The sequence below is a fragment of the Rhinolophus sinicus genome, linkage group LG14, assembly GCF_036562045.2.
Source record: "Rhinolophus sinicus isolate RSC01 linkage group LG14, ASM3656204v1, whole genome shotgun sequence".
NCBI classification, from domain to species: domain Eukaryota; kingdom Metazoa; phylum Chordata; class Mammalia; order Chiroptera; family Rhinolophidae; genus Rhinolophus; species Rhinolophus sinicus.
In genome coordinates, this window is record NC_133763.1 from 50,049,649 (window position 1) to 50,063,444 (window position 13,796).

The 13,796-nt window shown below is 39.6% G+C and overlaps 1 protein-coding gene across 2 annotated transcripts in view; it reads left to right on the forward strand.

Annotated features, from left to right (window-relative positions):
• The window catches only part of GPR89A (G protein-coupled receptor 89A), a 32,659-nt gene that overhangs the window by 11,633 nt on the left and 7,230 nt on the right, over nt 1-13,796 (forward strand). For both annotated transcript variants that reach the window (XM_019740018.2, XM_074319270.1), the window contains exons 5-10: nt 551-652; nt 3,135-3,255; nt 3,883-3,963; nt 9,426-9,535; nt 11,563-11,651; nt 12,487-12,579. In XM_019740018.2, coding sequence (XP_019595577.1) covers nt 551-652; nt 3,135-3,255; nt 3,883-3,963; nt 9,426-9,535; nt 11,563-11,651; nt 12,487-12,579 — 596 coding nt within the window. The remainder of the gene's footprint in view (nt 1-550; nt 653-3,134; nt 3,256-3,882; nt 3,964-9,425; nt 9,536-11,562; nt 11,652-12,486; nt 12,580-13,796) is intronic.

Here is a 13,796-nt window from a genome sequence, read left to right on the forward strand (position 1 = left end):
ATAATATAATATAATATAATATAATATAATATAATATAATATAATATAATATAATATAATATAATATAATATAATATAATATAATATAATATAATATAATATAATACCGGGTCTTAATATAATGTAATAAGTATAATACCGGGTCTTAGATTAATTTTTGCTCCAAAAGACGCATTAGAGCTGATTGTCCAGCTAGGTCTTATTTTCGGGGAAACAGTAGTTATCATCGTTTGGGGGCACCTCACACACAGCCTCTTAACAAGGTTGGCACACAAAAAAATATTGAACGAATAATTCAATTACTTGTCCTGCCACAGTTTTATTTCTGTTGCCATTAGGTTGTCTCCCTTAACTCAACCCACATCTTAATTTCAGCCAAATTTCCCTTATGGTGGTCAGGATGCTTTCCTAAAATTTGTGTTGTTCCATCGCTCGTTTGCTGAGTGAACACATCAAGCAAATGTTAATTAGCATGAGGCCGTACCTTCAGTATGGCAAGCTCCTTCCCATGTAGCTATTTAATCTTACAGTCTTGTCTCCTCTCTTTTAGTGCATAAACAGCGACTGCTTTTCTCCTGTCTCTTATGGTTGACTTTTATGTATTTCTTCTGGAAACTAGGAGATCCATTTCCCATTCTCAGCCCAAAACACGGTGAGTGTATATGTGGTAGGAATGGGGAAAGGGATGTTTATAATTTTTCAATATTGAACCAAAATTTTTTTTAAAGTTCTGATGGTGAGAAATATAGCAAATTATTCCTGTAAAAATTTTCTGGTTTTCAACCAAATTTTCCCATCATCCCAGAAGGTGTCAAATGCTGGTTTGGGAACAGACTTCTTTCATTTCAGAGCAGGAGTTTTTGACCTTAGCTTAGTGGATGAACTTCAAGGGAATAGAAAGTGGAGAAAGGTGTCCTTAACTTAAATCTCCTGCTACTGTGTGCATAATTATGGGGATATATTTGTATGTGTGTTTGGAGGCGGGGTGTCCACAAGCTTTTATCAGATTCCCAAGGGGGTCTGTGACGCTAAATGTAAACGGCCACTGCTCAGGTGATGATAAAGATTGTCTTTAGGGAGTGTATGTATTTTGGGAAAGAGTGGTGACATAAAACATAATTAGTAAAAATAGAAAAGCTTTCTAGGAGAGATCCTCACATAAAAAAAGTTCATTTTTTGAGGGTGGCCGGTTAGCTCAGTTGGTTAGAGCGTGGTGCTGATAACACCAAGGTGGCCGGTTTGATCCCCACATGAGCCACTGTGAGTTGTGCCCTCCTTTAAAAAAAAAAAAAAGTTCATTTTAAATACAACAACAGGTCATGGACAGAGTCCTAATTTCTGTGCTAAAAACAATGAACAAAAATCTCTCGGCTAACAAATTCTTCCTAACTGCTTCAGAAATACATATACAATTCTGTCCAAAATAAATTAGAGAGCTCACCTGTAATAAATATACTGGAGCTTGTTTTAAAAATAAACATCTATTCATTTCACTTTCCTGCTGTATCTGCCAGGATTCTTATAGCAGGAAACAGAATCTACTCTAATTAGCTTACAGTGGAAAGTGCCTTGTTACTGGGCTTTAGGGAGTTTACAGAACTTCTAGGAAAGTGAAGACGTCAACCTTAGATGTTGTGTAATGAAGAGAAACACCACAGAAATAAGCACAGTACTGAACTAGAAAAACCCACTGAAGTTGTCACCTGCCACTCCGGGCCTGTAACATCAGGGACCAGACTCTAGAAGCTCTGCCCCAGCTGCTGCAGCTCCCAAGTGCTGTCACCACACCCACATTTTTCCCCTCTGCAAGTGAGGTCTCACAGGGACGTGCATTTGATGCAGCCTCGGAAACATTCAAACCTTCTCTTCAAGGAAATCGGGAGAAGAGCTTTTGGCTTTCCAGATTCTTAGTATAAGAAGACATGCTGGAAAGGCATTGGAATCCTGCTGAGTGAACCAGTGTTTAGACTCTGTCCTATATCCTGTGCATCCTTCCGTGTCTGCTCATCGCCTGTAGCAGGAGTTGAGCCTCCTGAAGGAGGGTCAAGGTCAAGAAATGTGCAATTTTTTAAAGCATATGTAACATCATAAACAACTATATATTTTTCAAACTAGCTATTTTGAAATTTCAAATAACATTAAAGAAGGCCAAAAAAGTTGAGAAATACCAGCCTACCAAAAATATTCAAACTCAGCATGGTACACAAGACTTCCAGGGCCTAACTACTGCTCCCCTCGGTGTGTCTGTCCTCTAGTCCTACCAGGTTACTTGGAAGTTTCTAGAGCTGTCCTAGCAGCCTAGACAATCCCTCACCCCTTGTCTACTTGGAAAATACCTATTTATTCATTCAATATTCAACTCTTGTCAGTTCCTCTAAAACAATTTTCCTGGCCGTTATTAGAAGACATTAGTTGCTCCCACCAATTACTTGTTTCCTTTTCTGACTTCCTCATTAACCTGTGACTTCCCTGAGGTCATAAACTACACCGTATTTATCTTTGTATCTCCAGCGCCTAGCATGGAACCTAGCACATAAGTATTTAAAACCTGTTTATTGAATCAGGGAATGAAAAAAAAAATGTGAGTCTCTCCAAGGTGGTAGATGAGGAGAAAGAGTAAGAGAGACTAAGAAAGCGTATCATATGAAGCTAGAAGGAATCTGTGTGAGCAAACGGCTACGGTGATGCGGTCTTCTGCAAGTCGCTTTATCTATCTGAGCTTATGAACTAAGGGGGAAATGTATATAACAAAGGTAACTATAGTACACAGCGTTCTGTTTATGCTTTTCCAGCAGATTTCTTTATTATTTTTTTTTTGGCCAAAGCTTTTACTAAAAGTACTTTGCTTTGTTAGATTCACACTACCTTGAGTAAACAGTCAATAAGTGTTATTTACAATTATGGTTATTATATTACCATCACCCAGTAATGGAGATGATTCTGGAAGCATATGAGGTAGGAGGAACATCAGTGGACTTTTATATACTTATTGCAGAATATCTATGTATTAGTAAACTTTGGCTTGTGTAAGTTAGTTGTATATAATGATGGATGTTTTCAGTGATGGTTCCTCTCGTAGTACGGGGAAAGCCCTCGTACCTCTGTTACCTGGCTTTCGTGTGCTCTGCTTTCAGGGATCTTGTCCATAGAACAGCTCATCAGCCGGGTAGGTGTCATTGGGGTGACTCTCATGGCTCTTCTGTCTGGATTTGGTGCTGTCAACTGCCCGTACACGTACATGTCCTACTTCCTCAGGTAAGGAGAACTTTGTCTCTTCTTTTTCCCCCATTATTTCTTGAATACATAGGTCATACCATGCCGCCATCATTAATACTTAAATATTAGATCTGTGACACTGCCTTTTTATCCTTTTCCTCTGTCCTTGTGGGCATTGGCCTAGGAATTTTTCAGTGTAAGTCTTATCACTTACATTGCTTGCCCTTATTATGGTTCTACATTCGTTTATTTTTATATTGGCAATTTCAATTTGACCCTGTCTACCCCTCCTCACCCCGCCTTTTCAAAGGCACATTTCTGTGGATGCCAATTTCAGCTTATCAGTTCCTTCCAAACGTGGAACAATAAAAGACAATTCCAAGTTAAAAGTGTGCTGACACATGCATCATAGATGTCACTGAATCCAAGCTAAGAAAGACTATGAGAGAGCTAGTTACCTGCCATTGCCCTGAGACCCCAGAAGTACTAGCTATAAAAAACCATTTTTGACAGCAAAAGCATTTTTGCTTCTAGTCATTTTAATATTTTCTAGCAAAAAATCCTTGAATTGCTGGGTAACAATTGAGGTTTATTTGTTTTTCCAGTTGCCTTGTATCCTTTGGGATGGGATCCCAAAACACTGCTAACAGTTTGTACTCATTATAGGAATGTAACTGACACAGATATTCTAGCCCTGGAACGGCGATTGCTCCAAACCATGGATATGATCATAAGCAAAAAGAAAAGGTAAGATATCAGCACATTAAAAAACTTGTGCTGTTACAATAGAAATTCTCAAGAAGAAAATTTGACTCTGAATTCACCAATGCTAACAGGGAATTTCATCTTACTCATTTTCATTGTAAGTTAAGGTGCCATCAAAGACTTAGCGTCCAGTCCTGTGTGATACAAAATTTTCAAATAAAAAGGCCCAGGTTCACCAACTAATTATTTGTCTCCATCGCTATACATCTTTACTAGGATATTGGAAATAGATACATATGTGTATACATTTATTTATATATGTTTTGTTTACCTTCATTCTATATGGTTTATTTTACCTGAATGAATCCGAATGCAGATTTTTAAACCATAACAATCAGAGCAACATTGTTCAATATTGGACGGTACTTATATAGGAACACTACTCTTCTGCTTCCCAAGAACACTCTCCCTTTTTCTATATTTCTTTTATTCATGCAGGGAGATGAATATAAAGCCATGACCCATGTCCAGTGTGGCTGTGCACTTTTAAGCCATTTCATCACTCGTCTTGGTTAGTAATTGGCTCCGATCCATACAATTGTCCTGTGGGCCACATCTAGTGAGGATGTGAGACGGCTTGTGGTCCTGCAGTAGGTCTTTTTAATTTGAGTGGCTCCCAGATGAATCAGCCACCCAACTTGACCTAATTATCACAGTTCTTTACCCAGTGGAACTAATATGGCAAACAGACAGCTGGCATGACCACACTGGGGCCCCTGGAATTCATGCAGTGCCTTTGCTATTTACCAAAATAGAGAAAAACTGTTTTCACACTTCACAGTCAGGAAGGAAGTGACCAGAAAACCATCCTCCGATTTAACAGCAGAGGGCCATAGTGAGATGACATACGAGAAGAATAACATTTGTTACCAACAAAAAAAAGGTAATGGTTGAAAACGGGGACAGGAAAGAGACACACTGTCTTCTCACATGAAACACTGAATAGAAGATGAGATTTATAGTGTTTGGGAAACAGTCATCAAAGACCTAGTTCCGATAGGACGAACAAGCTGGTTTAGTGATCCAAGCCTTTCGGCTTTTTTCAGGTTGAGAGAATTAAGTGACTTATTTTGTTTTGTTTTTCTGCTCCCTGAGGTGTTAGAGTTTGGTTTTGGGCATCTATGATACAGCTGTCATATAGTCTCTGTTCACAAACAACAGTACTACAATTTTGAAATTGTGGTTTTTGTGGAAGATAGAAAATACAGCTGTGCAACTACATCGTGGTATAATAAAAAGAACTTGCACTCGATAATCACTTTACAAATACTCTTAAGTGATCTTAAGCAAGTACTAGACTGTCTCAGTTTCTTTATTTGTAAAATGACAGGGTTGATTAAAGGGTTTCTGGGATCCCTTTCAACCCACAAATTCTGAATTTATGATTTTTTACACAGCTTATGACATTAAAAAAAAAAACTAGAGTAATATAACATCGTAAAAGTTAAATGCATGCTATTACTATGAAGAAAAAAATCTTACATAGGAATTTTTAGGTTCTCTTTTGAAAATTTTTATGGCTAGGGACAAAAATATATCACTGGTAAAATTTCAGCACCAACCACGGCTGCTGTCAAATTATAGTAAAGGAAACTTCCGGGAATGGGTCTGTAAAGTGTTCAATCAATTCCTTCTATAGAAAATCATGAATACTAGAAAAATGATTATATTAACAACAAATATTCGAAGCCACTAGAAAATGATCAGACAGAAATAGAAAAATTGAGAAGAGTATTAGATAACTGCATGGTTGTGGTTTTCTTGCCTGGGAATGCTCTTCATTCACAGCCCACCCTCCCGACACCCACTCAAATATATAGATTGATAAGAATTCAAATCAGCAGAGTAACCGGAAATTTAAAGGGAAAGTTTTGGAGAGATGCTGAAGGACTGAGGTCTAGAATATAAGTTCTGCCCAAGTCCCTGCTTCCTCACAAACAATGCATGTGCAAAGTAAACACCAGAAAGCCTGAGAAAAATATTTGCAAACAACATATCTGAGAAAGAACTAGTACCTAAATATTTAAAACTTAAGGTAAAAAACAAACCAACAGTCCAGTTAGAAAATGGGCAAAAAACATGCACAGACATTTCATTGTAGGGGATATACCGATGGCAATTAAGCACGCGAAAAGATATTTAACATTGTTAGTCATTAGAGTGTTAAAGAACAAAAATTTAACCAAGTAAATTTCAAGGTCTAATTGGCTTTATTGAGCAATTCATGAATCAGATAGCATCCCACCCAATAAGTAGAAACGTGCTCCAAATAGTTGTACAAAATGAAAGATTTTTATAGACAGATGGAGAGTGGGACAAGGGAGTTAAATTATTTCAGGCAAGTGGATTATTTCAGGCAAGGTTACCTACCTTCCTTAAGGAGAAAGCAGGGGATCTTATTAAACAGATTCCCTGACCAGGAAGTTCCAGACTGATTGGTGTAAAATTCCACTCCTGGGAGAGGCTAAAACTGCAGTTAGGTTAGATATTTCATCTTGGTGGGGCCTAGCAAAAGTAACTCCATTTTGGTTCTATTATTTCTTTTTAACAAGAGAAATGCAATTAAAACCACAAGATATCACTACACACCTATTAAAATGGCTAAAATAAAAATTAGTAACAACACCAAAGGCTATAAAGGATGCAGAGAAACTAAATCACTCATACATTGTTGATTAGTGTAGAATAGTATAGTATCTGGAACACAGTTTATAAAGCAGTTTCTTTAAAAACTAAACATGCAGCTGTCACACAACCCAGCAATTACGTTCCTGGGCATTTATGCTAGAGAAATGAAGGCTTAATGTTCACACAAAAACTTGTACATTAATATTTAGAGCAGTTTTATTTATAGTAGCCAAAAATGGAAGTAACGTATATATCCTTATAGATAAATGGTTAAATGAAGTGTGGTACATCCATACCGTAGAATACTACTGAGTAATAAAAAGAAATGAACTATTGATAGATGTATACAGCCTGGATGAATCTCCAGAAAATTATACTGAGTGAAAAAGCCAATCCACAAAGGTTACACACTGTATGATTCTATTTATATAACACTTTTGAAATGACAAAATGGAAATGGAAAACAGATTCGTGGTTGCCAGGGTTTAAAGAGGGGTGTAGGTGGGAGGAGAGAAGTGGGCTCTATGCGGGCAACGTGAGGGATGCTTGTAGTGGTGGAAATGTTCTCCGTTCTGTGTCGTCAATACCCTGGCTGGGATATTGTACTAGAAATTCTCAAGATGTTTCCATTGGGGAAAGCCGAGGAAAGGGGACACGGGATCTGTCTAGACTATTTTACAACCACGTGTGGATCTACAGTTATCTCAAAATAAAATGTTTAATTAAAAAAGAAAAGCAATTGCTGACTTCCCACCAGAAGTGGGGACCAGACAACAGCAGAACGACACATTTAAACCAAATAGACATTTTCCAGCCTCTTCACTTGCAAACTGCCACCCCCAAACCTCAGCCAAGTGCGTGTATATTTCCAGACTGGGTTTCTTAATGGCATCCAGCTAATAATAGATATATCCTTGATCTGGACTGCCCTATTATAAAGAGGCAATAGTAATGATCATGGTGGTGCTGGTGGTGGTGACCATGAAGATAAATTCAAGATAAAAGTCATCTGCTTCTATAGTGCCCCGTATTGTTTTTTTAATTCCTTTTCACCACATCTGGAAGTTTGTTATTGTTACTTTTTCTTTTTAAAATACATGAATATTTATTTGTCATCTGCAACTTATTTGATAAGAGCAAATTTGGTTTGGAGTTATTAAGTGACTTGTTATTGTGACTTGAAAGTGAAAGTGGGTTCTTTAAAACAAGGTTATGCTGGTTTGTCTGCAGCCGTCTTTCATTTAAGTGATTGTACCTCTCTGCCTGGTACGGGGCCACAGAACAGTGTCAGTCACCTTTACATAATCAACCAGTTCAACTCCACAGCCAGTCATGGTTGTATTGTAGACATTGAAACTAAGGACAGTAGGAATGGGCCCTGCTCCCTCTCTCCCCACTGTCTCTCCTTTCACCCAGCCTGGTAAGCTTCAGTGAACTTATAAAGGAGTGAAACAGAATCTCTTCCTTCTTCATATATACTTGTTCCAACTTTCTCAGCTAGGAAAGTAGGAACACTAAGGGTTATGAGCCTTGCCAAGTCAAAATCTCCCTTGGTCTGAGCCTCTTCCACCAATGCTAGGTTATAGTGAATGGGTGTATAATTACAGCAAAAGTCAGAAAGAGCTCAAACTTGGACCTATATTCCATTCATTCAATATCCAAGCAAAGGTCCTTTTGAGAAGGAAACAGTTAGGTCAACATGGCCAACACACCTAATATTCTTTGTTGTTAATACCATTTTAGCCAGTGGCTTAAAAATTTAAGCCCACAGAAATACCACTGGGTAATTGGTACCATTGGTATCAATTGCATTGGTGCCAGCCATAGATGTGAATGCAGCTGCTTCCTCCTCACACTTCTATCTACCGTGTTTCCCCGAAAATAAGACCGGGTCTTATATTAAGTTTTGCTCCAAAAGACGCATTAGGGCTTATGTTCAGGGGATGTCATCCTGAAAAATCATGCTAGGGCTTATTTTCTGGTTAGGTCTTATTTTCGGGGAAACACGGTATCGCCTCTCACCCAAAAATGTCTCCCTTGAGTTAAGTTTTTCTTTAGTGCCTCTACTCTGTTTTTATTAGACTCATCCTGGTTTATTTTCAGCCTGTAGGCCTTGGCCCATTATACCCTTCAAGTAACCATTTAGGAACAAATAATCTTAGTTTTCCTCACCAGGACGCTGTTCTTTATACCCATGTGGTGAGATGGGACATGCCAGCAGCTACCCCTGGGGTGGTGGGTTCTCCATAGACTGAGGGCGAGAGGAAGGAGTAAGTTTCCTGTTGGTTTATTCAGTAGTAGGGCGAGACTGGAGTTAGAGGGAGAAAGATATTTTAGAAGAGTCCCAGTTTATGTGATTTTGCGGGGCTTTTTTCCTCCTTTGTCTGCTTTTGGAAAGACACATTTAGTGAGCTCCTGCCCTTCCCTGGTCCTTTAGCTGCGTGTGTTAGCCATTATTTTATTTAGTGCTTAATTGATAACAGTAATAATTATTCATGTATGTATAGCACTTTGCAGTCGACAACATGAGTTCTTATACATTATTTCGTTGATCTGTACAACAATCCAGAGAGGAGGAAATGAAAACTCGAAGGGCAGAGCCAGTCCTCAGATTTACTGCCTTCGCCACATCCTGGTTTCCCCTTGGTTGTAAGTTGTGGAAAAGTGGGACTCCAGAATTTGCCTCCTGCCCTGAACACCTCAGCAAACGAAAGGGGTAGTTATGAGACTAGAAGGTGGATGAGAACGGACTATCAACGTCCATGCTTCTTTGCTGAGGGTTTTCGTTCTTGTTTGTTTGTTTTGTTTTCTTTCAGGATGGCCATGACTCGCAGAACTATGTTCCAGAAGGGGGAGGTGCACAACAAACCGTCAGGATTCTGGGGGATGATAAAGAGTGTTACCACGTCCGCACCAGGAAGCGAAAGTATCCTTTACCCTTCTGCTTGATTTTTTTTTCCTTTAATTTTTCAATTACAGTTGTTATTCAGTATTAGTTTCTGGTGTACATCATAGAAGGTAGACATTTATATAACTTACAGAGTGATCCCCTGCTGAGTCTAGTACCCACCGGGCACCATACATTCCTGTTCTCAACTCTGGACCAAGGGCAGAAGAAAAGGTAGCCCTGGGATAGTCTTTTCTTAGGTACCTCATGGCATCAGAGTCCAGCTGGCCAGGGCTAGGCTTAGGAAATACAGTGTGTACAGAGGCATCTTTCCAACACCCATTGACGATATAAAATCATAAAGCCATTGTCTTTGAGCTGAAGGGGTCCTAACAAGTCAGTCTTTCCATTTTACAAGTGAGAAAATAGACCCAGAGAAGTAAAGTCACACAGTGGTTTGTGGCAAAGCTAGAACCAGAAGTGTGGTCTCCCTTGCTTAGTTCTTTCCGCTACACTATTAACATTTCCCAACTCTGAAAACCACCACAAAATGCAATGGCTCTCTAAAATGCATGGTTTGTATACAAGATGGTAAGGGCCCATTTCTAAACAAATTGTATACGGCTCTGTATCTCCAGGGACTTTCTGGCTTAAAGAATCAAGGAAATTGGGTTAATGGATTGTTCTTGGCCCGGCTGATTGCAGTATTAAACTAATTCCCACATTGAGTAACCAAATCTCGTTGTGGCTATCAGGCTATTAAGTCAAAACTTTGGGGGCCCAGGGATGTCACAGCATATTCCTGCTTCCTTCTCTGGTGGCGTCAGGACGTATAAATTCCCTTTTGCTTCAATTAGAGGAAAGGGCTGTAACCTATTCTTACTGTAAATTATGACATATCTTCTTGGTATCAAATTCAGGTAAGAATTAGATCAAAGAAAGGTAGGATGACCTTGGGAGAGGGGAAAAAAGGGTTATTTTAAATTCATTTGATCAAGAAACAGTAATTTCATGTCTATCTCCAGCCAGAGTGCTAAGGGATAAAATGAACAGAGTAAATACGCGTATAGCCTATCTCCTCAAGGAGCTTACCATCTAACTCACAAGAGAGGCAGACCTGTAACTAGTTAAACCCGTTGTTTGCTGACCTGGGCCATGCCAGTAGCAGCCACTGCTGAGGAAGGACCCAAAGGGCACTTACTGGTTTTAATTTGGGTCATAGTGGGAAAAAGCACAGAAGAGGGAGATTTAACCTAAAGTCAATGCTTCTCTTTTAGAAGAAGGGGCTATCTTTACTGTTTATATTACTCAAAAAATCCATAAAAGCCGAAGTTTAGGTTTAAGCTGTCTTAGTGACAAGTCAAGTCAACCGAAATATCAGGGTTCTTTAACCTCTGAGCCCGTTTCCTAAATGGAGAGAACAATAACATGACGTCACTGAGTTCCCGAAAGGGACATAGTGGAATGGAAAGAGCAGGCCCTGGAGGAAGGCATCCAGGACTGTTAGCTGTGTGACTTTCAGCAAGTTATTTGACTCTCTGAGCTCTACTTCCCTTATCTGCAAAATGGATAACACCTATCTCATGTCTGTAAAGAACTAAAGGTAATGTCTGCAAAACCTGGCCTGTCTCAGGACTTAGTAAATACTAGTTTCCTTTCCTAACAGTGTATTTATTCAGATATGTAGGAGAAACCATGCTGTATTATAGGTGTTTTTACTATAACCATTTGAGATTGCAAAGATTACATTTGACTTAATCGAGCTAGATAAAACCAAAAATAACCAAAACCATCTATCTGAGCTACTTGAGCTCATGAGAAACTGAGTGGCTTGATGAGAAACTGAAGTGTTTGGTGGTGCTGCCCTTGACAGAGAAGCTAGAACACACTGGTGCCGGAGGTTGGGAAATTGCTCCGAAGCAGTGCTGCTGGCTATGAAATGGGAAACTGACAATCCAGGCAGTTCCTAGAATCCACGACAGGAGAAACCAAAACCATGTGCCTTCTTGTTCTCTGTTTCTTGAAACTTCTATGTGGTTTTAAACCTTGATGCCCTTTTGTGCCAGATCTTACTGTTATTCAGCAGGAAGTGGATGCTTTGGAAGAATTAAGCAGGCAGCTCTTTCTGGAAACAGCTGATCTGTACGCCACCAAGGTACGGAGCAAGGAAACCCACCTGCGCTTTTTGCCAATATGATGGAAGGGAGAACAAGACTGAATAGCTTTTTAGTGTCCTCTATGGCCAAGCGGTGCGAGAGACATCTCATAGCCTCAGTGCCAACCGTGAAGCATTACGAGTCACACTCTTCACGACATGGCTCCAACCACTAGCAAAATTCTTACTGGAACAGTTGATGATACCCATACGTGGGATAGTCAGAAGAGGCTTTTCACAGCAAGAAGGTGGCACACGCCCCCTCCTACAGGCCCCGGATGAAGATGTCAGCACCTCTGGTTGCTTTCTGTCCCCTTAAAAGTTAGTAATAGTGTAAAAGCAGTAAGACACCTACCTGCCATGATCTAGCCCCATTTTAGAGGGTCCAGATCAAGATGTGACCTAACTACAAGAAATAACTTCTCTATTTACACCGAAAATGCAATCGAATTTAAATATGCAAAGTCTACTCAGGTTGTTTCGAAGGAATTGAATCCCTCTTGCGCATCTCTTCACGGAGTAGCTTATAGGATACAGGTTAATGGAGGACAGAGACAGCTAGACCCAAGCCTCCCTTCCCCCACTCACTAACTGTGTGCCCGTTGGCAAGTTTTCTAATCTGTGAAATTAAGATAATAAAACATACCGTGTAAGAGTGGATGTGAAGATTAAAGTAGACAATGCACGTAAGGTGCTTACCCTACTTTCGGCTTAAAGTAAGCAGTTTATGGCCACATGTGGTCTTTTAACTCAGCCTGAACAGTGATTCATTTTTGTTAAATATAAATTTACATTTTGCTGAGACTGACCGTGTTTTGTGTTTGTTTTCCCTCAGGAGAGAATAGAATACTCCAAAACTTTCAAGGGGAAATACTTTAATTTTCTGGGTTACTTTTTCTCTATTTACTGTGTTTGGAAAATTTTCATGGTAAGTATACTATTTTTAACTGTCAGGGTTTAGGTGATTTTTCCCTGGTAATGGCAGAAAGAGAAAAGTGGGTTTGATTGAGGCATTGAACTGAATTCCAATCTAACTTTCAAATCCAATTGAGTCAACAGAGAATGTAATGTTTCACGTCTTTGAGCTACTCTCTTTTTCCCTTCTTGTTTTTAGGTCACCTAGAAAAGGAAGGTTGTGTTTTTCTTCTGTCATAAGTCTTTACTGAGGCCTTAGATTATGAAATATATGAAGTGAATATAAAAGTTTCTTACTTTACATCCTGTTTTCTGTGTTATCCACGAGTGTATGGCTCTAACTCAACTCCTACCTTCAGCTCGTAACAGAAAACACCTGTCCTTTTTGATAATGTGTACATACCTAAAACATTAAGTCCAAAGTAAATTCTAAAATGTATTTCTATAGATAAACTCATCCTGTGTATATAGCTCTTATGCTTCTGTGGCTCTCCTGTAATGTTCTATTCTCTGTGTGCATTTTTCCCCCCTTTTTCCGCCTACCCCCCACTCTGGTTCAAGCCGTTGTTTCTCAGTCTAGTTGTGTAGGACACAGCTCCCTGGCCCATGCTGGTGTTATGAGCTTGCGCTCCCCCCGGCTGAGGCAGTCGGTTTCCAGTTGTCACTCTGCCACCCACAGCAGCTCACAGCAGCTCTCACCATGCCGACCTCCGGCTGCTCAAGGCAGCTCAGCTCCAGGTCGAGCTGTTGTTCACAATCTTAGCTGTAGAGGGCCCAGCTCACTGGCTCATATGGGAACCAAACCTGTGACCTTGGCATTAGGAGCACGGTGCTCCAACCACCTGAGCCACCTGGCTGGCCCCTCGGTGTGCATTTTATATAAATTATTTGTCTTGTCACTCATCTGCAGGTAGTAATGTATTTCAGTGTGATTATAGAAAAGGCCGATTGGATTTTCTGGTTCAGTGACGTTCCTACTGGGGCTGTGTTTGCACAAAGAGGAGCTTTGTCAGCTTGTTAGTTAATTTTGATTTGTGTAGATGAATGGGGGATTCTGGATTTCATGGATCTAATGCTATAATAAATTGATGTCAGTACCTATTCAGATGACATTTTAACAGTTTTATTGAGGTGTAATTGACATTCCACCTCAATGAGGTGCATTTAAATGCACATATAAAAGTATACAATTTGGTAAGTTTTGAAATCTATATACCTGTGCAACAACCA